This window comes from Ambystoma mexicanum, chromosome 11 (assembly GCF_040938575.1).
Source record: "Ambystoma mexicanum isolate Mex_15411 chromosome 11, UKY_AmexF1_1, whole genome shotgun sequence".
NCBI classification, from domain to species: Eukaryota; Metazoa; Chordata; class Amphibia; order Caudata; family Ambystomatidae; genus Ambystoma; species Ambystoma mexicanum.
Window position 1 is genome coordinate 794728168 of NC_090934.1, and position 25145 is coordinate 794753312.

Below are 25145 nucleotides of genomic sequence, written 5' to 3' on the forward strand. Positions count from 1 at the left end.
AGAATATAAGCTAGCCTTGTATGCGGATGACATTCTGCTCCATGTGTCAAACCCAACATCTTCCATTCCACGAGCGATCCATCTGATAGAGGAATACGGCACACTCTCAGGATTCAAGATCAACAAATCCAAATCCATTCTTTTTCCACTCCATGATCCATCTCCAGAACACCAAATCGCTCTCGAGCATCTCAGGCTGATCATCGGAGGCCCAACAATGAGATACTTGGGGATTAACTTAACGTGACACCTCGACAACCTTTACAAAGCCAATTTCCCTCTGCTTCTCGAAGCCATCAAGGCTGATCTCAAGAAATGGAAACCACTGACAATCTCCTGGATGGGACGCCTAAACGCAATCAAAATGGTGACCCTCCCACGGTTCCTATACCCCTTTCAGGTCTTGCCCATCACAATCCCAGAGTATTTCTTCAGACAAGTCAGAAAGGCCATACTAGAATTTCTGTGGAATGGGAAGAAACCCAGAATCCCCTACGATGTTTTAATATTACCAAAGGACCTAGGAGGAGTGGGCTTGCCAGACATAGAACGCTATTATCAAGCCACACAGCTCAGAATTTTAATCCCACACCTGCGAGATAGGAAGGACCTCCAATGGGTCCAACTGGACAACAACATTTTAGCCACTGTAAGTAACTCTGGCAGAATGGCTGTGGGTCCCCAGACCGAAACTTACGAGAAGACTGCACAACCACCCGATACTGGGCACAATGTGGAACATATGGAAGAAGGGGAAAGCGATGCTGGGAGTCACCACGTGGCCTTTGCCCCTGACCCATCTCTGGTCCCCCGGGATCAGAGAAGAAATCCCGGAACACGCTAGATACCAATCTTGGTGCGATGCCAGCCTCGAGAGAGTCGGTCAGTTGTGGAGAAAAGGGAAATTCATCTCAATAACGGAACTAGATGAAGCCCTCCAAATTCACCCAATACCAGTCTTCCTGTACCTGCGAATGAAAGGTGTTTTATCCAGAAGGGAATGGAAGGCCACCACACAGAGAGAACTAACGCCCTTTGAGACCATCCTAGACACGACTGCCACCTCCAAAGGCCTCATAGCACGAATGTACAAGGCTCTAATTACTAAAGATGACGCGCCAAACAGCCTTCTCAAGGCAAGATGGGAAAGAGACTTCGGCAGAGAGTTCGACCAGCAGGCCTGCGACAAAATTTGTGAGACGCCATCCAAAATATCATCGCAGCCCAGTATAAATTACACGCTATTTAATTGCTCCACAGATGGCAGTACAATCCATACAGGCTGTCCAAAATGTTCCAGACCTCCAGCCCGTTATGCTGGCGACAATGTGGTATGAATGCCGACTACTGGCACATGTGGTGGACCTGCCCCAAGGTCCGCATCTACTGGCAAGAAGTGCTTTGATATATTAAACAGCTGGACGGCATAGAGAGGGAATTGTCACCCCTCCTGATTCTTTTTGGCCTCGAGGAAGAAGATGACAAACTGATCAGGGTAAAAGGTCTAATATCCCCCCTGTTAATCGCTGCGAGAGGTGCCCTAGTGATAAAATGGAAATCCTCACACCTACCTGATATAAAGGACTGGATACAGATCGCCACAAACATTTACACAATGGAAAACATAACGGCAATACTACATGACAAAGCCGCACGATAAGAGGAAGCCTGGTGCGACTTCACTGCACAATATATCTCACGCTCAACCACGGATGACTTAACACAGCAGAGAAATTAGCACCCAACCTACGCCAACAATGGCGGAACGCCGAACGACCCATTGCCAACAACCCATGCCTGTCACAGACCATACTGGAGATCGATGACCTAGACACGATTGAAGATGAATGTCACACAGCCTACCACAATTCAAAGTAGCAATGCCTCGAAAGAAGGAGACTCGAGAACCGAGAGGGAAGCGGGGCTTTCATTTTCTTCTTATTGGAACAATGAACGTTAATGTTGTTAAATATTTTTAAGGTGGACTGGAACAATTTCGTGAAATAGCTCTTAATGCATAATATGTATCCACCTGTGTGTTCACATCCAATGTCAAAATTAATAAAAGTCAAGTTGAAAAAAAAAAAATAACATAAAAAAAGGTGCCCCTCTCTAGAAACAACATTGAATGGTAACCTGTTCTGTGTTTTTTTCCACTTTGATAGTCCACAGCCATCACGTTTTTGCTCACTGTACTTTTCACAAAGGAGAAATATTCATTTGCATATCAGTCTTTGTCCCGCCAACATTGTGCATAAAAAAACAGCACAGTAAATTTTGTCAGGTTCCAATCATCGTTTCATTAGGCCACATGGTGTTGTTGCAATACCTGATCTCTGGACCCTCTTTCTTGATAGTTTTAATAAAAAAAAGGCTGGTAGTATGCAAATAGATTTTGCAAAAAGCATGAACTACATAAATAGTGCAAATGGTTCCAGGCCTCGATGTTCGATTAGCACCCAGGCTAATCAGGATGCTCAGAACATGAGCTGTAGTCAGAGTTACAAGTCTGCGTTGCGAGTAGTATGAGTGCTTCTCAGTCAGCACTGCTTGCCCACTTTCAGTTCTTGCCCCCTGCACAGCAATTATTTTGTGGTTGCTATTGAGGATATTAACCAAGTAGGTGGTTCGACCATGCTGGTAAGAGCTCAGCTGCCAACGTTAAGTGGCCTTCTCTTTGCTCTGATCCCGTAAACCGGCCCGGTTAATATTACCTAATTATTACTTTCCATGCAACACATTTCTTTCTTTTTTCCAAGGGCAGTTTTTAATACTGTTTTCTCTGTGTTGAGTTTAATCTATGGAATGAAGACTGAACTTTGTAAAAAAAGAAAAGGAATGGGATGAGCCCATCTGAACCTAATTCTGATTATTAATATCTTCATATTTGCTTATTACACTGATGTGCATACGACATAAAATGACATAAAGGGAGAAGTGTAGAAAGGAGCGCTGAGAGAAAGATGTCTTCCTAGGGTGGGCTAAGCAGGTTCATCATAGGATGTATCTACTTTTGCTCAGCTAAATGTCAAAGGGGCTCATTCAGAACATGCCGGTCCAGAAACAATGGTGCCGGTTAGCTTACCGGCAATGTTGTTTCTGGACCGGCACAGTACAACCTGCCGGGCAGAATGGCACCCGCCCGTAGAGTTTTCACAGAAGCACCGGCACCATTATTAACAGTGCCAGTGCTTCTGTGGTCCCCACTCCCATAGAGTCCGATTGGACTCTATGGGAATGGGGACTTAGAACTTACCAGTGCCTGACTTTCAGGGCCACTGGGGTTGTAATCCCCCAGTGTTATCGGGAAGTCAGGCACTGGTAAATCATTTCGGATCCGGAGGCAACCCGCCGGTATCACCGGCATGGTTACCGCCGGACCCGTAATGAGGCTCAAAGTCTTCTTTTCTGATCTATGAATGAATGTTAATGTTGTTTACTACAACAGACTCGTCGTGCTCACTCTGCAAAGATGAAATACTCTGCCGCCTCCATTTACTGGATGAAGGGACCTATCTAGCTATTCAATTCCTTTCCCACCAGATCTCCCAGGGACACTTAGATCATCTTCAGCCAAACGATCACAATCTTTCCCGACTAAGATTTTACAGATGGGCATAAAACTGTTTCCAATGCTTCATAGCAAGACCAGTGTACAGGCCTGTGAGCATGGGCCAAAGTGTAGTTTTCATTGACATAGTAGGACCACTAAATATCCTAAGCAAACATCTACCTCTAGCTGTGACAACAGGTGAAGCTATGCAAATTGGCATTGTCTCTATGTATTCTAAGATGACAGCTCCCTCTAGCGGTGACAACTGGTGAAGCTACTGCATCGGACAAACACACCGGACAAACATACACCTGGCCTTTTATTATATTGTTAGATTAGATGTTGCTGGAACTACGTACAGTAAGTACACAGACAAGAACACATCACAGGTTCAAAGGAGAGCTGAAAGGAGAACTACTGAAGCAGGCTTGCACACATATCTTTTTTAAATCCAGTCAGAATACCAGGATCAAGAACTTGAACTAGATCAGACAACCACTGTCATGGAAACAATACCAACGCGGGTTCCCCAAAAATGCAATATCCAGACATCTCTAAATGGGGACACCGTACCCCATTTTTTATTTTTGTCTTGCCATTTTCTAACTTTAAGGGACCTATCTGTTTGAGTGTGGGCCATGTACATTAAATGCAGGCAGGTAGCCTCTCTGAACAAAGAATCAAGCTGACCTACCATGATATATGGTGCTGCTGTTGCTATTCAGATAGGACTCCACCAGAGGGGCTTGTTCCTCCGAGTGCTTCATCCTGCGAGCTCTTGCACGGCTATCCACATTGGACTGAACCATGAGTGGCTCCTGGCGCTTCTTCTTCTGCTTCTGTTCTAACAATGCTCGCTAGAAGAAAAAAAAAAAAACGTATGTTTCTTTATTTCAGTAAAAAAAGTGGCTGTTGGTGAAGACATTATTTTCTGAAGGAAGCTGTGCATTATAATAAATCATACGCTGCAAATAAAATAAGCCCTGGGGCCATATTACAGAAATGTTGCACTGAAGCAAGTGCAAGTATGTTTTAGCCCTAGACATGCAGTATTAGCAATATGGTAAACGGTGTCCTGGTAAAGCAAAGATATTGCAATATGTTTTCCAATATGGTGCAGAATTGTTGCACTTTCACCAGTTCACAGTTGCTGTCATCTGGCCCCTGATTCTCGTTGCATCTTAACAGTTGGAGCGCAGGTCACCCTCGTTATGTAGAGTTCATCATTCCAGGTAAAGGCACAGGGAGGGTTGCAGACGGTGGGTAGAGGATTAACATGCTTCATCTGAGATCCACCCTTGTATTATCCAGGGGGTAGCACATAGAACAAGCACGTAGGTAGCTTGGAAGTATGGGCCTGCCCACCCATGGTAACATGGGGCAATATCAAATAACGGGAGCCTCATTGTGACTTTCTTCTTTTTTAGACATATGTCGGAAGGTAATCACCACGACCGCAGTGGCATTCCTAAAAATCCACCCAAACTCACCTTTACCACTGCTTAGTGTTAACGCTTGTGGTATTCCAGAAATACCAGCAGGGGTAATCCAGAAGCCCCACCTGCTATAATTGTGCTTCCTATCCATTTCCAACCACATGTTGATGACGCAGATGAATAATGCACATTAGCAGTTCGTGGCATTTTGCATGTTTTGAATGCACACACGGGTCAGTTCGGGAGCTTTAGTGCATTACAGGTGAAAGACGGCGAGAGGCTGGACATCAGAGATGCCCACTTTTTAATTCCATCCTAATGCCCCGTCCAACATGTGTTTTTACTGTATTGGAGGAAAGGACTTGGATTTCCCTTCTATAAAGGAAAGTAAAACAATGCACATTTCTACAGACTTTATCATTTGTACCCCCACCTCTTAGGTAGTGCTACAAATTAGAGGACTTTTGTAGTCGAACACCAGCTATGTTATGTTAGTCCTTTTATTGCCATTGGTGTTCACTTTATGCATTTCATGCATAAATACCTCCATCCCTGTATTAAATGGGGCGCTCAAAACAGAAGGTATTGAGCAAATATTGCTTGTGTTTTAGGGTTACCTCCCAAATCCCAATGAGGCCCTTAGCACCTGATTTTGAAAACCTTCTTTGGTGCAAGTTGTGCCATGTGGGAGACCATTCACTTAAAAAAAAATGTGATAGGAATTCACAAAAGGGCATCCGTATCGGTGTTCATCCAATGCCCTTTTTCACCCCTTTTGCACAATAGCCAAATCAGGTTACTTTTCAACTCATTTTAAAGCAATGCAAAGTTCACGAACAGGATGTGCTCTAAAATGCGCAGGAAACCGAAGCATTGACTCGCCTTTTTGAAAATGTTTGTGGAGTAAACAATGCGCGAGAAGGCCATGTTTCTGACCGTTTCAATCACTTCTTGTTAAAGTGGGACAGTAGCAAATATGAACGACTGCTGTCCCACTTGCATGACTATCCCACAAGGACACATAGAAAGGTTTTATCTCGTCAGCATTTCACCATGATGACGCTTTCAGGGCCCATCACTGTGAAATGTACTGGTAGCCTGCCACTTGTTAGCGTCGGAACATGCTCCGTACACTAATGATTGCCAGAAGCGGGCCAGCACATCATTTGCGTTGGTGCATAGATCCTGGAAATGTCTTTGGTAAGAGTGTGTTTCCTGAGTCGCAGACAGCAGCCATTAAACATGGAATCATGGTGCAGGGAAATGCCTTCCTCATGGAACTTCCGTTAGAACCTCTCTGCAGCCATCCCAACATGACATCCCATCGCCACTAATGACTACAGGTCTTTTTATGCAAACAAAACAACCTATTAGATATGGCAATTCCCCGGCTGAGGATGGCCAATGGTGGGGTAGGACACAAGTTCTACAGAATTGGATTGGGCTTTCGAGAACTTTTGATAAGGAGTCTTGAATAAACAGAAAGAGCTTCTAGTATGAGCAGCAGAACATGTGTTACCAGAATCATAAGGTCAGTAATCTTAACCAGTGCCCTTAACTATCATGTATGGGCGCTTGAGATATCAGCAGAGGCTAGTCCCAACCTCAACATGGAGTGGGATCCACAATGTGAGACAGACCTTGCTAACCTCCTGGCGCAGAGGATGCGCCTCAAGCAGGAGCTGGCACTGCTACGTGCTGGCCAGGGCACGCCTGGGGCTGGTTGAGGAAGTAAGTTGTTGGACCTCAATATGCTGTGGGATCCACAAGGTGAGACATGCATTGCTTAACCTCTTGGTGCAGTGGACGCGCCTTAAGCAGGAGCTGGAACTGCTGCGTGTTGGCAAGGGCACACCTGGGGCGGGTTGAGGCAGCAAGTTGTTGCACTTCAATATGCTGTGGGATCCACAAGGTGAGATAGGCATTGCTTAAATTATTGGTGAATAGTCTTTTGTTTTTGAAAGGATGCCCTTCAAGCAGGAGCTGGTACTGCTACACGCCCCGAAGGTTGCACATGAGGCTGGTTGAGGCAGCAAGTTGTTGCAATAAAGTATTTCAAGGTGAAAACTGGATGTTTAGATGTATTTAATATCTGCAGTCCTAGAATAATGTTTTCCCCTGGTAGCCAGACACACAGTTCTCTGAGCATACATCTCCAATCTTTCAAAAATCTTCCCTAGTTCAGCAGAGTTGATTGGGGGTATATCGCGTCAATTCTAAACACATATGGGGGTGATTTAGCAAATAAATCAAACAGAATATCAAGCAGAGAAATTCCATCAGAAGACTTGAAGAGGAATAAGGTGGTTTGTTCCTTGGCAGTGGACATAGGAACCTGCTTAGATGCACACACGTTCTGTGGCTCATTACTTGCTCAAGTATGCATACATATTAGGGCTTCTAGATTGGTTAACATTGGCCATCCCCACCATGCAACCACTCTAATAACAGTTGTCATCACAATCCTATTGAAGTGTGTCAAGCACACAACCCTGATAGCACTGATGTATGTGGGCGTGCAGGCTGGAGGATAAGTAGTAACTTAGAAATCTGTATCTAGTAATTTAAGAAACAGGTCCATGTTACCTTCACCCCCTCATGGCTATCTTGCTAAGTATTAAAGACTACCTTACCAACAGACGGTTGAGAGTTATCTCTCCAGACAAAGGAATATAGACATCATCGTTTCCTGGTGCTTCCTAAGCCACTATAGAGATGCTTTGTTGGAAATCCTATCTACACTTCCCTTAGGCAACTGGATTTGCCTTCCTTTAGGCCAGCTGTCATTTGGCCTGCATTAGTATATACATTCCAATAGCAGGGACAATTAACACGTATTATATGATATGACAAAACAAAGCTTTGAAAAATGATAGTGTGACATTTGGACTGGTGGTGACGAGGCAAAACACGTCTGCAACAATGACTTAGGTAACTGCTTTTTTCAGCTACTTTGCAAATCCTTAGCCCACGCTGTGACATGGTCAAGGCCTTGACACTGCCAAGATGTAATGTGAACCCCTCTTATCCTGGACTCGTAGGTCTACCAGGGTTGTTGCCACAGCCAGTCCTGCCTCAGAGGCAGAGGATGGGAGTTAGGAGGGCCCTAGCCCCCGTTCCTTCTACCTGTGCCTGCATGCTTGAATTGAGTTCCACTTCTTCTTGCCTCATCCCTGTACTGTACAATGCAGACCATTTTCTTTCTTGTCCCATGGGACTTTAAGATCCGGCCTGCACAGCAGTAGTGGAACGAGTGAGCAGAGGGAGAGAGACCGTGGGGAGCAGCCAGGCCTCAGAGCAATTCTGATTTCAGAAAACACATATACTACATGACAACAGTCAGCAAGAGGGCAGTGCCTCCAGCAGCAGGAAGGATTCAGAGCACTTTTCTCAATATAAGAGCAGTCTCAGAATGCAGAGTCAAACCCACAAGGACAATATTATTACATGTGCGGGGGCTGTTGAGCATTCCTGTTGCCAAGCCAGCATCTTATGCATGCTGGCAAAATACCATACAAACTGGGACATTGAACTTGATTCTTGCTGAAGCGGGTTGCCAGTGACAAATACTGGTGGACTCGCGTACAAAAGGGTGTTGGGCTTCTTAACACCCCTTTTGTGCTTTTGCTCACCTGTAACAGCTCACCTGGGCAAAAAATAGTCAGTGGTTGGCCCAGAGAATCGGGTGAGGTAGAGGCCAAAAGAGAGGGACTGGGGATGACAAAAGATGGGATATGAAGCAAGAAGGTTTTGGTTATTCAAGTGAGGTTAACGGAGGAGAAGGAAGAACGATAGACTAAACAGAGGAAGGACGTGTAGAAGAGAGTGAAAAGGAGTGTGCAAGATGAGGTGTTGGTTGGTGAGAGAACGTGTTACTGTGGTTTGAATGTGCATGCATGGTGCCTGAGTGAATGTAACAGAGGGAGTGAAAGGAGAGAGAATGTGAGAAAAGACATGAGGAAACAGTAGTAGTAGTGTGGAGGGGAAATGAGGAGTAGAGTGGGGGCGCGTAGGAGAGGGGAAGAGTAGTAGTAAAGGGGCTTGTAATAGAATGGAGAGAGGAGTGTAGTAGGAGAGTTGTGAGGGGACAGTAATAGAGAAATGGAGACAGGAAAGAAAGCGTGATAGAGGGTAAGCTTGTAGGAAGTAGAGAGAGGAACATTGAGGGGAAAGAATAGACAGTGAGAGGCAGTGAGAGGAGAGAAGTGGTTGATTTGTAGGGAGGAGAGTAGGACGAGAAAAGGGAGAGATTCAGTAAGACATGGAGAGAGAAGCAGAAGAGCAGGGAAGGGGAGCACCACGTGGTGCTTGAGTGTCAGGAAGTCATGAATCCTTACATTTTACTACCTTTGAGGACTTTTCATCAGGGACCACCTAGATTGTTCCCGGTGGGAATTAGAGAAAGATGCTGCTTGCCTTTAAGCCATCACATCCAGACAGACAGCTTCTTAGAAGGGAGGGGTTAGTGATCTCTAGTTTTAAACCTGGGGGTTAGGGATGCCTGAGCAAGGGAGAGAATGGCCCACACTAGATGAGAGCAAGAGATATGCATCCTTTAGCGAGCCCCTTTAATATTCTAAAAATAAAAACCATTGACCTGCCTTTGAGAATGGGTGTGTTTCGGGGCCATATGTGACACATGGTGTCATGGTGGGATAACTCAACCCCGGACACAGAGGCTGCCCACAGAAGAGAGAATTGAGATGATGGGGTACAAGAGCAGAAGCATCCCTACTGGCTAACCCCAGAAAAGTACTATCAGAGATGAGCAAAGTTCCAGGTCCAAACATCTATGCACTGACTGATCAGGCATCCCATCCAACGTGAAAATCCCCATGGGAAAATGTTGCTTATGAGGATCAAATAACCTACAACTTCTGTGGCTCTGCGAATAACAAGATCATGGTTGAAACTGAACTAAGGGCGACCAACTGATAAGCAGTGTAAGCACTTTACTTCAGCCAAAATCATCCATCCTACCAGTTAGTTACTGTGGTCAACACTGCCAAGCACCATAGCAAAATCCAGGCCCTGTTGATTCACCCCGTTTACCCCCTTCCAGCCCACAGGGGCAGATAGCCCATTTTGGGGGGATACCATGTGAATCATTGATCGAAACCCCGAGGGGGAAGACCTTTGAAGATGGGTAGTACCCACTGGGGAATCCAATCCTACCCCTTAGGATGCAACATCTTCTTGGCACGAGAACATAGAGGATTCCATGGAGGGATTGGTGCAGGGAATGCCACCAGAAGCAGTTGAAGAAGTGGCAGTGATTTTGTTCAATGGCAAGGATGAGACTGGATGTCAAGGTCAAATCCAGCGAGCAGTACATTCATGTAGAGAACTTGAGAATAATCTAGAAGAAGAGGGCTTCCTCCTCATCCAACCTAATAAACCAGTAGAGCCTGGTTTAAGATGGATAACTTTGCTTCTGCAGGAAAGTGACCTTCCGGGCCAGGACCAAGACGAGATGACAAACCAGAGGCTATGCCCACTGAATTGTGGGACTTGAATACTGAGGGTCGATTTAATAGGGTCAAAGATGGAGCCCCCAAGGAGAACCAAAGAGAAGCACCCCGCAGGAAGTGGAGAGTAAGCAACTAGATGATACATCTGAGACCAGGAGGGACAAATTGCCCTCAGAGAAAGACAACACCAGGAGATATACATAGGTGGAATCCAGACCACCCTCCGTGCAGCAGGGGGATCTCTATGAGGAGCAGGAGGGACGATCCCTGATGGAAATAGCACACCTCAAGACAGTCATCTTAAAACAATGGCCCGAAGAATAGGACTTGTACTCCTCTGAGAAGAGTGAAGGTGAAGAGAGAGAAAATGATGTGCATAGTGTGTGGGAGGAGGTATCCCATACTCTCTCCGCAAGTACCAAAAGGTGGATCTTTCACCTGTAGTAAAACAACGCCTCAGGGGAGGAGCAAGAAAGGAACTTCCAAAGAAAGCTCCCACCATCTAAATCTATATAGCCACTGCAACCAGCAATAAAAGGCCTTCCAAATGCCAGTCTGGATCCAGAGAGAAATAGCCTGGGCCCTGTTAGACTCAGGCAACACCCACAACACCATGGGCCCAGAACTTACATCCTTGCCTAGCTCCCAGGAAGGAAATACACAGGTCATATGTTTCATCCATGGGGACTATAACTTGACCGAGGTCCAAATCCAAGTGGGCAGATGACCTTGAATGCCAAGGTCCTTGTAAACCCGAACTTCCCACAGGATCTGGCATTGGGCCATAGATTCACTGGACTTAAGAGATGGCTGAATTCTTGTGCCGCCATATAATAGACTGTAGGACACCAACTATAACCCCCCCCGTTTCCTTTGGGTGAACCAAGAGATTAAATGCTAATCATGCGGGGTGAGGCAGCATATTTCTTATCAACGTCCCAAAAGACCTTAGATGCAAGTTCCACGGGATAGACAGGAGCAGAAAGTTCCAGGGGCAGACAATGTCCCAAATAACATCTGGAGAAAGGCAGACACCTGGTGGAAAGAGGAGGTAAGGCTTTGGGAAAGGGTGTAGTTAGGTGTGTGACAGGGTCAGGGACCTGACACTGTCAAGATGGATGGGGACTTTGGGTGGGATGCATACCAGGGTTGCTGCCAGAACAAGTCCTTCCCGAGGGGTGGTTGTGGGATGTGGGTGGGCCTGAGAACGTGTCACTTCTACCTGTGCCTGCATTCTTGAACTAAGTACTACTTCTTCTTGCCACATGTCTGTACTGCGCAATGCTGGCCAGTTTCATTCCCGTCCCATAGAACCTCAAATGCCAACACATACAGAATTAGAGGAATGAGCTAACAACTTGGCTGGGGGAGAGACCGTGGAGAGCTGCCAGGCCTCAGAGCAATTGGCCACTCAGAAAACAAATACACTACATGGCTAGGGTCAGCACAATGAGAGCGGATGCATCTGCAGCAAGGACACTGATTGCTCGTCTCATTATAATGGCCATCTCAGGACACATAGTTAAACCCACAAGTACAATATTCTTATGGTCCCCCTGCCAAACCGGCATCTTGCACATGCCAGGGCACCCTCGCATGAACTTCAACATTGAACTTGATTCTCGCTGCAGTGGGCTGCCATTGACTAATACCAGCGGACCTACCTATAAGAAAGCTGCAGAGCTTATGTACCTTTTTGCACTAAATTCAATACATTTTATATAGCAGTTTTTGCACATACCTATGTAATGATATCTTCACTATCATAATATCTTGTGCATGAAACATTGCTAGTCAAATTAGATAATGCTGGGAATCTTTAGCACCTATTCCTTGTTCATGTTTCTTTCACATTCACACACACCGGAATTTCCCCAGTTCTGTCTTTTGTTCATAAACTTGTTCAAAACATACACATGTTCTCATTTCAGAATTCTCTGTAACACAACTTCATACTGTTCCTTCAGTAAAGGTTTTACATAACCAAGCAACACCAGTGGAGTTAATTTGGAGCGTTATGCATGCTTACCTGCCTCTCAAGCTTCTGTTGACGCAGATTGCTGCCCTCATCATCTAGAACACTGAAAAGGAAAAGAAGACTGCACTGTGATTTAACAGAAATCGTGTATGTAAACACAAAAAGAATCAAACATTACTAGTCACAAAACAAGAATGTGGGACAACTACTTTTATATTTAAAATAAAATTAATAATGTACACAATTACTGTTGGACTTGAATAACCGCGCCACATCCATCAGCAAACCTAATGTATTTCTGATGGGTTTCCGTAAAACGCATGGAACCTCATTGAACAGCATAATCCTTAATCACTCAAAAGAGCAAGCACGACGGAAAGACCAGGCCCCACTTTTTTTGGCATTTGCCGATCTGTCTAGTGCATTAGATTGTGTGTATAAATCAAGATTATGGAATAAGCGGTTCACCTTGGGAATTGAGAGGGATTTGCTAAAACTACTAATGGAGTTTCATTCTGGCACCACAATTCGAGTCTGGTTTGGCCACTCAGGAAGTCTGGGGGCAGCTGCACATACTTATGTAAGCCTACAGCAGGGATACGTTTTATATCCTTGTTGTTTTAATCTCTACTTATAAGATTTCCTAAATGAATTAGCCCTTTGCAGTCTCCCCCCTGTCAAGGGTTTTGACCCATGTTGAATCAATAGACTGGGTAGATGTGGGGATGAGCTGTCGCCAACCACATTCACGCCAGAATCCAGGAGAACCGCGCAGTTTGCGCACACCAAAATGGTCACCTAATCTGCCACCCACTAGTGCAAAGAAAGATGGTTCTGTTCAAAATCCGTTTTTATTGATGTCAAAAAGTTGCTAAAATCATGGGCACAAGACCACTCTAAAGATACAACCTTCTTGTGGGGGGTTCACATCACCACTCTACTGTAAGGATGCCATCAAAACAATGTTAAGCAAGGATTCTACACTATCAAGCAAAAGACCACTATATTGAAATGCATTAATTCAAGACATATCCCAAAAATGGGTGCAGTACCAGCTTTGTCCACAAACCGGCGCTAGCGGTCTAAACTCTGACAGGAGAACTGCTACTTCAGAAGCTAATCAGCCTCCTGAGACAGCTGGAAACCTTCAAAGGCCCGCTGGTTAATTAAAAGTCTTAACCACCTGCTGTTCCCAGAGACAATCTGATTGCATTAACAGGCCAAGAGGATGGGAAACCTTCTCACTTCAGAGACCCACACAACAGCCCAGGAGATCACATGGACATGCTAACCAAATGCAGAGTGGCCCCCTGGCCTGCTGACCTCAGCCGACACAATAGACCCTTGCACCTGAATGGGGTATGTTGATTTTCAGTGTGGACTGTAAACAGAGCCCTGCCTGGGAGAGGAGAGACATGTGGCACTCCCTAGTTTCTGGGGGAAGGGACCCAGACACTTTTGTGGAATCATATTGCAGCAAATATATGTTTAAGTTAAATGCTTCTAAAATATTGTATTAAGCTTACAAAAATGTGCAATTTGGAGAACCTCAATCTAAGAAATGTACCCACAATTCAAGACTTGATTCAACTTTGTACCATGTTCTGAGGCGAAACCCCGCTATTTATTGATATTACAGACACCGGTTTTATGCTAGAAACCTAGTAAATTACTGGAATGTGTGTAGAAGGAGGGTGTACATTGGTTTAATTTTTGATACAGATTTAACATTGGTAAACCAATTAAAAACGAAATTAAGTTGTCATTTTTTAATGCAAGCCCCCAGGAAGATCAGAGTCGGACAAGCATGGACCATAAGGAATCTGTAATATGTACATGTAATTTCAACAAATTGTGTTTCTGGGAAATATGTATTTGGATCAGAAATAGATTTGTGTGCACATTGACAAGGGGAGTGTCTTTTTGTAAGCCACAAAGATGACACACAACCCAGCTCCCCAATCAAGGGAGAGAGGAACATGTGGCCAATGATAGATTGCGAGGGGCCGGCTCAGTTATGTCCATGCACACACCCACTTGTAGAACACATAAAAAGAGACTGCTGGGACAGGTAGAGACACTCAATTCCCATTTTCTGTGGAGCACGCTGACGGACAAATTCAGATCCAGAACTCCAGAGACCTAGACTGACTCCAGCTAGACAGAGACCAGAACTTAGAACTCTGACTCCACAATTTAAAGCAAAGGCCTAAACCACAAGCTGAGTTCTCTTCAGCAGGCCTCAAAACCAACCAAACTATTCAACAGCCGGGCGAGCTGTTTGAATTCTTTGCCAAGAACTTTTGCAAGAACCTGTAGCAGTATCCAGAAAGCAGTGCTGTATCCGGAACCAGAGAGAACCACCAACCAGACCGCTGTGAGCAGAACCGGTGCCTGACAGACCCAGAGAGCAGAGCTGACCCAGATAGCCGGGACTTCAGAACCACCCGCCAGAAGTCCCGTCCAACCTGACCAGAACTTGACGGCTTATTTCAAAAATATAGTGTGAGTACTCACTGTGCCAAAACCAATCTCTTAGTTTAAAATAATCTAATCCAAACTATTTTAACCTAATTAGAACTGCCTCCTAGAATCGTGTCATTCTGTCATCTTTAAACCTGAAAACTGTCATCTGTCATTCTGAGCTTTCAAATTTCAAATCCGAAAAACTACCTTTACTAAATCGGCCGTATCTCCGGAACCGTTTGTGATAGAAGCGAGATTTAACTTTTATTTTGAAGCTGAGATTCTAAGCTTTCCAATGAACCTACTCGATTAGCTACCCCTTATAGTGCCCCCGTAATTGCGCTTGACGCACGCGACTAAATTTGCCGCAATTTGACATTTTGCTTAATTTCAGCCATGTGTAAAAATATTTGTCCTTGCTTTCCTTTGCCGAAATTCGTTTGCAACCTGACAATCATTCATAGAGCATTGCTAAAGTGATCCTGAACTAATACAAAGTAGCTGTCACCCACCCTGAACCTCTATAGGGAATGAAAAGCATTTTTCGCATATTTTTCACTTAATTGCAACCACATCAAAGTATATTGCCTGTGTTTCAAACTCCTACCTGTTTTCCTCTAAGCTTGCTAGGGGGGAACTGAATTATATTTGATTGTATTCCTGAGAACTGTGTGCTTCCCTTCCATCTCTTTACCTTGCATAAAGTGGGGGTGAATTGTCAAAGAAAAGTGATTGCATTGTCTTTTGTTGAAGTCATATCAAGTTTACTTTCTGTACTGCATTTTCATTCATCATTGCATTGTCCTTGAAGCCATAAAAGCATTCTCAGCTACTTTATCCTCTCTATATCACTTCTAAGCCATTAAAAAGAGTGTACCACTGTAACATTATCCATTGTTGATCACTATCATCTTCACAAGTGTGCTATCAAATATTAATTTACTATAAAAGTGTGATAGATATATATTGTTGAATGTTCAAATAAACCTTTTAATTTGCAAAACAAACCTTCTTCTTGGCTCAGTGGGGTCAGGGGGATTCTGAGAGAGGGGTGTTATATAAGGGTTGTCATCCAGAGTAAACAAACTCCACATAAAAATACATCAATAAGGGCTTCCATCAGCATCCCAGACTAGGCATTGACTTAGCTGTAGTGTTGAATTGAAGTTGCTTACACCCCCCACCCAAAATAGGATCAAGCACTGGTTAAAACTCTGATTGGGTTGCAACGGGTGCTCAATTATCTACATTTATACCTAGTTAATAACAATTTGTGCCTAAGTATCCCAAAGTGCCATAGATGCTGACAAATCACCTAATCCTCATCCTGGGCAAATAAAAAATTCTAATATGCGGCAAAACTGCTCTGATTCACCAACCTTTACCTTGACCAGTAGCCCTGGCACCCCACCTGTCGCCTCCACCACCGTTAACAATCTTGGATGCCCCATGGTTATGGACCTATCTCTGTTCAAACACATCAACTATGTATCCAGAACCTGCCACTTCCACATCCTAAAACAAATCTTTCCCTACCTCTCCTATCCTCAAATAGTCTCTGCAATACTGGCCATCATCATCCCCCGCCTAGACTATGCCAACTTCCTCTTTCTCTGCATTCCAGCACGGAAACTCCAATTAATCCAAAACTCAGCAGCCAGACTGCTCCTTGCCCTCTCACCCAGAGAACATATCAGCCCCGCATTAGAGTACTAAACTGGCTCCCTGTGTGCCTAAGAGCAACCTTCAAAGCCATGTGCATTACACAGAGAGCATTTCATAATACAGGGCCTAAATTCCTTTAGAACAAAATCATCCACTACCAACCCCTGAGAAACCTCAGATGGGGCTCATCTCTCCTCCTCGCTATTACCCTTTACCAGTCAAACGAAGTTGACAGCTCAGCCTTCTCTATCCTAGCCCCCACCTTCTGAAACATTCTTCCTCTGCACGTCTGTCGCACTGAGAACTAACTTTCCTTCAAAAAAAGTCCTAAAAACCTGGTTATTTGCTGCACTATCTTGAAAACCCTCCCTAAATCTTCCATGATCCTAACATAGGAACACTTAGCATCAGGCAGTGCCGGGTGCATTCACGGTTGCTCTGCCCTCATTCCCGGTAGCCCCGTGCAGGTGCAGGTGCTGCAGGTGCTGCTGGCTGCATTTGCACTGGCTCAACTTCTCTCAGCACCTGTCGCAACAGCCACTTTTGCGGCAGCCCAGCCCTCACACACTATCAAACACCAATCATGACCCTGTTTTCCCACAAGCACCACTAGCTGAAACACAGCCCTTCATATATGAAATGTCACAGGATTGATTAGTCACTGCACCTGGCATGTACAGGAAAACAGACAAATCGCACTCAAAGTGGTTTTGATAGAATCACCTCCATCGCAATTGGACAGATTGGGAGGCACTGCAGGGAATTGTCATGGGAGGAATTGTGCCCTGGCCATATCTCATGCAAAAGGCCAGGTCGGGGTCCCTCATGCATTACTCCAGGAGGGCAATCAAGAACTACCCCCAGGAATTGCACTGGAAGGCCTTGAGGGATGGGCAGGTATTGCACATGTATGAACTATAGGATGGGCCAACTGAAAAGTTCCAGTAAGCGTACAATATCAGAGTAGACCCACCATGCTATCCACCTGGAAGAACCAGGAAGTACAACCCTTGCTCCCCTTGTTGCAAATAGTAGGAGCATGGACTGTCGCTGTCAATAACCGTTTTATCACAGCTGCAAGAATCAACAGAAGAAGCAAATATCATATCATATCATATCATATCATATTAATACCTGAGCGGGTGCACAAACAACAGATCACCACTGAATCTGCTAGGTACGTATAAAGCACCACTCTGGTGGACACTGGCCTCGGGCATTGCTACCCGCACACATCAGAATACAGCAAGGACTATGACAAAATTCAGTTGTGCTGTTCAAATAATATTCCACCTACTTACACCAAACTACATACGCCTTAACACCTCTGACAACAGAATGCAGCAAAGACTTATGACAAATTCAGGCACGCTGAACACATAGCGAGTCTCTAGCACTCATGCCATCTCCTGACTCCTCTCAGCACCCATTCACATTCTTGACCGCATGTGTTGTTCTCTACCAGAGCCTGGCCAGCCCTGTTAAGCCTTATTTAGCCAAATGCACACACGCATTCTAATCTTACTCCATGGCCTCCACCACTGTGGACTTCGGTCCACTGAGGGCATTCCCACTACTAGCGCATAGAGACAATAATAATGGTAAAAGGTGCTGTATAAATGACAAGTACAATAAAATACAAGTCAGTAATCCTGGTTACGCGGAAATCAAATGTTAAATGGGGCCACAAATGGCACATAAAGAACCTTATGCTTAAAGAGACAGACATGTTGACCTAGCTAGGATTTCCACTTTATTCCAAGCTGTCCTCTACGTTACTTTGTGCCAGGATAAAATCATGGTTGGCTCAATTATATGCTCAAACCAAGACATTTCTATGGCGCTATTGTTAGTTTACATTCACCGCTGTGACCCAGTTCTATCTGGGGAATGTGAGTCCCTCGATACTTTATGGCCTGGAAATGTATACAATAGACTTGAGCAAGCTGGACATGATTGAAGGAATGTTTTGGAAGAAATTATTGGTTCTTCTTCAATCTTGCCCATATGTCTGCTGAGACAAGATTTGGGGATACTGTCCTGCGGATCATGTGTTCTCTGGGCCAAACTGTACAGGAAAATCCTTGATCCCCTACCTAACCCACTCTACAACATACTGCACTCGACGTGGCTTCATAGTTCATTTAAACTATTGGAGTGTTCCTCACTGGAGTGTGAAGTTCATTGGGCCTCATTACAACGAGGTCGGCCTTGGTAAGGGACCGGCACAGTTCATACCGGGCCGCCACATTCTGAGCTCTGCAGCGGGTCCCGCTCTGGATGCCTGGCCAGACCAGACGTGCAGAGCGGGACCCGCTAGCAGCACAGGATGCTAAAACCGGGTCCGGGTCCTGCGAAAGGGAATTGCTGGGCCCTCCAAGGTCTGAATGGCCCGGTAATTCCCTATTTTTGTGTCCCGGACCCGGTACCCGGTTTGGGGGTAGCCCTGTCGGTACGAACGGCATGGCTACCTCCAAACTCCTAATGAGGCCCATTGACTCTTGTAGTAAAACTTTAGTGGACAATCCTACAAGAACATATGTGTCCATTAAGCTGTTGGTATGGTGCTGAGACCATGACACAATCTCTACATACTCACAAACTCTTTATAGAAAGAGGTTGCCAGATTGCATAGACCCCCTGATTCATTGCATAAGTACATTACACAATTTCCAGATTGTTTTTTTTTATCAGGTTTTTATGCGGTTTCGCTTTAATTTACTAGAAATCATGTAACAAACAGAGCCTGTTTGTGCGTTCATTTTTCATTCTATTTATTGTCACCTTTTTCTAAATCCGGGTTCTTGTGAAACGATAAAGTGTCTATTAAGCCTTCCATCTTGTCGCTTCGACTTCAACTGTTTTTGAAGTTTGTGATGAGATAGGAGGATACGTTTGACTCAGAGTTTCTTGGAGCGGCTGAGAGTAGGACCCTTAATTTGCTTACTATTCCACTGGTTCTCTATTTAATCAGGGTCCAGGCTCTTGCAAGAGAACATGTTTACATCCAACTGCACTTTAGGAGAAATGTTCACAATCTTTTAAAATAATTGCACTGTTCAGAGAATTTGGTGTGCAAATAAATGATCAAGTTTGTAACCTGTTTTTCAACCAGAAAGCCATTTTAACTAGAGATTATTTTTAGGGCTTTTGTTAGCATCCTGGTCTGCTAGCGGGTCCCGCTGCAGACATCATAATAGGGTGGCCCGGAATTAATGGGGCCGGTCCCTTACCGGCCCCGTTCATTCCGTGGCCACCTGGGTCGTAACGAGGCCCACTGTCTGTTAATGGAGTATGTCTAACCTTTTGGCGGCTGCCAGAGCAATGAGTGAAAGCTGTCTCCTTTTCAATGTTCCCTGTCAAATGTTCAAACCGTTTCTGTGCCTGATTTGGGCTGATGAGCAGGTTCAGGATATAAAGAATGCATGTTCTAATTTAAATGTGTTAGTTTATATGGTACTCTATATTTGTATTACCTTGTGTTAACTGTCTCTATATGTTTGTACTTGTAACAATTACCTAAGCTCAAGTGCCCAGAAACCTCAGGGTTAGGTGCGCTCTACAAATAATAAACTAAACTAAACTAAATTAATCGAGAAATGTAGGTGTTCCCTAATCAGTCAAATGTAAATGAATGTATGGTGCCCATCTGGCTCTCCATTAAATATAAGACTCAATGTTATACCTCTGAGGGAACTTGAGGGAACTTGAGGGAAGAGTGAAGTCATTGCAATACTGGCCAACTCTCAATCTTTTATGACGATCCTGAGAAGTGGAGCTCAAGAGGTTGCTGGCCCCCTAGATTATGAAATGGTCAGCCAAACATGTCCTTGCCGGTAAGCAGTCATGATATTGCATTAAAAAATAGAGATGACAAATTCAGTGGTGAAATAATACTGAAAATGTTAATATTTTGAAAAGTTTTCATCAACAATGTAACTAGATATATATTCAAATTAAATCATAATCTTAAATGTAATAGTGTCCTTTTAATTGAATTTAATCTCAAAACGACCTATGGTTCACAGTTTCCACCATTGGAAGTCCTTGCACCGAATACAATCAGTGAACTTCCTTTTCTTAACCATTAGAGGCTTTTGATAATTTCTTTCATTGTGTCCGGGGCTTTCTTTGGGTCTAGATGCATCGATTTTTCTGCTCTTTGAACTTTTTTTACGGATGGATGTCCCTCTGGATTTTCTTTTGTCACCCTTTTTTATGATTTGGAACTTGGATGCCTGGTTTCTGGATGGATTTTCACCCCGCTCAAAGACTTTGGATGGATTTTATTTCAGATTGGATTTTCTTCAAGTTTTTTCACTTTCTGGAATGCTTTGGTTTAGTTTTCTTCATTTTTGCATGGATGGTGCAACAGCTCACAGACTTTCCATGGATGGATTACTCTCTGGATATTTTTTTTGACATTTTATTTAGACTTTTTTGGATGTATCGGATTATCGATTTCTTGTTTTTGGATGGATTTATTCCCACTCACAGACTTCGGACGGATGGATGCACCACACTCTTCAGCCTGGGTTTTTTCCTGGATTGTCCTTCTTTTTGGATGTATTGGGTTATGGATTACTCTTTTTTGGATGAATTTTTGTTTGTTTTTATTTTGGGAATTCTTTGCACCTTAGTTTGGCTTGGCTTGGATGGGTATTTTTCCCCTTGTCAATCTTGTGTGGATTTTTTCTTGGATGATGGCATTTTTTCAATGTTGGTTTTTCATGGAACTTCTAGACTCATTCTTTGGTAAGTTTACCATTTTTTGCCTATTTTCTAAATCTAGCCATGTTTTCTATATTTGTTAAACCAATGCAACTGTATTTAAACACATGGCTATGTTATTATTTCAGCATTTTAAGTTAAATGCAATGGCCCTCATTACGACCCTGGCGGAAATCGAAAAACGATGGCGGAAATGCAATACCGCCATCGAATAGCGCTCGGTGCGACTATGACCCGTCACCGCAAAGTACGAAGCCATTAGCGACACCGTAGTGAACGCCAACGCTAACTGCACCAAGCACGCGCGCGCGCGCCATGCCAAACCGCAAACACCACCATGGTGCAACGGTACGCCAATTCCGACCCTAGCGGACATGTACCTAACGCCATCAGGCATGGCGTAATGTACCATTCCGCCATGGCGAGAAGTACGGCATCGCGAATCAACCGTAAACGGCCCCACTGAGTGCCTGTACACCGCTCCCTGCCCACAAAGTACAACTCCCCGTAGGTGCAATGAAGCCACAATGCAACCATTGAAATGTACAAGTCACCCATGCATGCCAACGAACAAAAGAAACACAACAGGGGCCAATGGGAGCTGCAGGGCACAGATGGCACGAATACAGAAGCCATCCCAATGGACATGACCACAGTCCCCCACCAAGAAACGCACGCAAACACAGGCACCTGTGACCAGCAATATTCCGAAAATCACATCATTCCACCAGTCCACCTGGCTGACCGGCATCTGTCACACAAAACCCAATCCCCCGCCCCTGAGCATGACAACATTCAAACTGTCATATTGCCAGCCCCCATCCCTGACCTCACTGGGCTTCGTAGGCAAACGCGCCCAGTACAGTAACACGCAACTAAACCCCGAAGCCGGAACCCGATGCAGATCTCCTCACAATACATCGCCCCCCAAATTGGCATATGCCACATCACCTGCAAAGAAAAACGCTACACGGGCCAAATCCGAATAGAAATTTAATGCACATCAAAATCACCAAGCCCATACAGCCATCAGGCCATGAACTCCAAAACACCAATCACCATTGTGGGCTGCTTCCGCAAGAAATGACCAGCCACTACCTGTGTGTCGCCCTGTTCCCCCATGGTACACAGAGCCACAATCACGTACGAAAAGGCAACATGGAAGCGCACAGAACCGCAGGCCCGTCCCAATGGGGAGGCACTAGTCCAGCTGAAAGGCCGAAATGTTGCTCCGAGCCACCAGTACTGCGTAAGGGCATGTGGCCCATTGGCGATCGTCCCATAAGATCATAATGCTGCTCCACTGATTAACACGAAGCAGCAGGTGTCGGGAGTAAAATCCATCTGCAGGAGTGGCATACAGATGGCAGTGGCAAAAGGGGAGGAGATACCTGTCAACCAAAAGAAAAGAAAAAGAACAGAATGGCCATCAGAACTACATTCCAACTACTCACTTCAATGATCACACGAAATCCACAGCCATATGCATGCTAGCCCAACCAAAAGGATCATCACCACCCCAAAACCACTTGCGACTCATAGCCATCTATATCGAGGTGCAAACACCATCACAAACGAGTGTACCTGTGCATGCGTCTGTCAAAACAGATTCCATCAGATGGGAATGTTAACGTGCATGGACACAAGTGTCTGAGGGCGCCTCGAGACAGGGAGGGCTCAACAAGGCCAGATGGACGATGGTCCCACAATGGCAGCCCTGCATCACATAGCGTAGGGGAGGCGGATAGATCCCAAGAAGCCCTGTACATGGCAAACTCTGTATCAAATCACCTGCCCATGCATCCATCCATCATTCCCTCATCCCGGGATCAAAATGCCTGAATAATTACTCACATAACATTAGAAACATCCATTGAGTCCGTGCGTTATGCAGCCTGCTAAATCCACAGTGCCCCAGCCCGTAATTCCAGTGTTGTGAAGTAACATGTTTTTGGGAACGGACGGCCTCATCGCCCACGTAGCTATTGCGCATCCCAAACTATTCATATCAATCATTGCTCCCTCGCCATGGGCCCTGTCTCAAGGACATAGAACAATAGAACGTTACATTTTCAGTCAGACCTGTGGGCATCTCCTCGCCGCTAGCTGGAAACCGAAAGCGCCGCCCCTCGAATTCCTCATTTGCAACATCACGTCGAAAAGGCATCTGTGGCCATTTGAAATCACTAATTATTCCATCGAGTGCGGCTGTGTGTGAAAATGGCAACTGCCTTCACCCACGAATGGGACGCCCCGCCCGTCGTTGAACCTCGGTGCAGTGATGCATGAGGGTCCACCGTTACTCGAGTACTACGTTCCACTGACCCCTCACAAGTCAGTTCGCGACTGCACAGATAGTATGTGAAACAATGGGACCACAGCAGAATGAACATATCAACCAATCTTACACGGCCATCGGGTACAAATACATGATTGCAATAGCAAGATACAATTCCCCCAATTGCAGCGTTGTGCGCGGGACGTGCTCGGCCAAAGGGGAGAGCAGTTTGCACAGGTGGAATCAATCACCACAGGTGGAGGCCATACAGCCTGAAAACACATAAATTGCACAGCCAGTCTCCTCCCACAACCACACCGAAATGCTACCGGCAGGACTCGCGATGTTGGCCCTGGGGGACCTGATAGCACTGCAAGCGCTCCGACTCCAAGAAGAAGACGAACACCAACTACAACCAGCCGCACGGAGGAGAGGCAGGAGGAGGAGGAGGCCAAGGCAGGGCCAGCAAGGGCTGCCAGCACAGCCGCTACCACCACGCAGACAGCCCGCAATCCCACGCCTCCGAGCACATCCGTTCAACCTCACTGATGAGCAGATCCACACCCTCTACCGTCTGGACCGGGACACCATAACCGCCATTGTGGACATGACACAGGCTGACCTTGTCAGCATGATAGATAGCCCAACCGCCATCCCACCCCTACTGAAGGTGGTGTCTGTACTCCACTTCCTGGCCACAGGCACCTACCAGCACACAGTCGGACAGTTGCATGGCATTTCTCAGCCACTGTTCTCACGGACACTATTGCAAGTGCTCGATGCCCTCCTGAAGCACGCAGACGACTACATCTCTCTACCACGCTCGGAGCAGGAAATAACCAACACAAAAGTGGGATTCCATGCACTTGCCGGCATACCGGGTTGCATTGGTGCCATCGACTGCACCCATGTTGAATTGGTCGTCCCACATGCCATGGAGGCCCAGTACCGCAACCGAAAACAATTTCATTCCCTGAATGTACAGATGGTGTGTGACTCCAACAGGATCATTACACATTGTTGTGCCCGATTCCCTGGATCAACCCATGATTCGATGGTCTTGAGGAACTCTACAATACCACGCTACATGGAGCGACACGCAGGGAACAGATCCTGGCTACTCGGTGAGTCTCATTACATGCATGATGATGTGGGGTATGTGAATTGGCATTGACCTGCCAGGAAGGGGGGGGGGTGTGCGTACGTATCAATGGCATTCCACATCATACGTTTCTCGTCCACATACAGGTGATGCTGGATATCCACTGAAGAGATGGCTCCTCACACCAGTCCGGAACCCACGGGACCAGCATGAGGAGGACTACAACCATGCCCACTCACGTACCCGTGTAGTCATTGAACAGGCATTCGGCCTACTGAAGGGTCGTTTCCGCTGCCTCAGCAGGTCTGGCGGGGCACTCCTGTACCGCCATGAGAAGGTTGCAAAGATGGTGATGGCATGTGTCATGCTCCACAACATGTGCGTACGTAGAAATGTGCCCATGCCCCGTGACGCAGAACTGCAAGCACCTGATGATGGTCATGATGAGGGTGGGGATGTGGCAGC

General features: G+C 45.5%; 1 protein-coding gene across 3 annotated transcripts in view; it reads right to left on the reverse strand.

The window, feature by feature from the left end:
• TUB (TUB bipartite transcription factor) overlaps positions 1-25145 on the reverse strand; it is a 1920898-nt gene that overhangs the window by 434134 nt on the left and 1461619 nt on the right. For all 3 annotated transcript variants that reach the window (XM_069623730.1, XM_069623732.1, XM_069623731.1), the window contains 2 exons: positions 12490-12541; positions 4248-4410 (listed from right to left, as the gene is read on the reverse strand). In XM_069623730.1, the coding sequence (XP_069479831.1) occupies positions 4248-4410; positions 12490-12541 (215 nt within the window). The remainder of the gene's footprint in view (positions 1-4247; positions 4411-12489; positions 12542-25145) is intronic.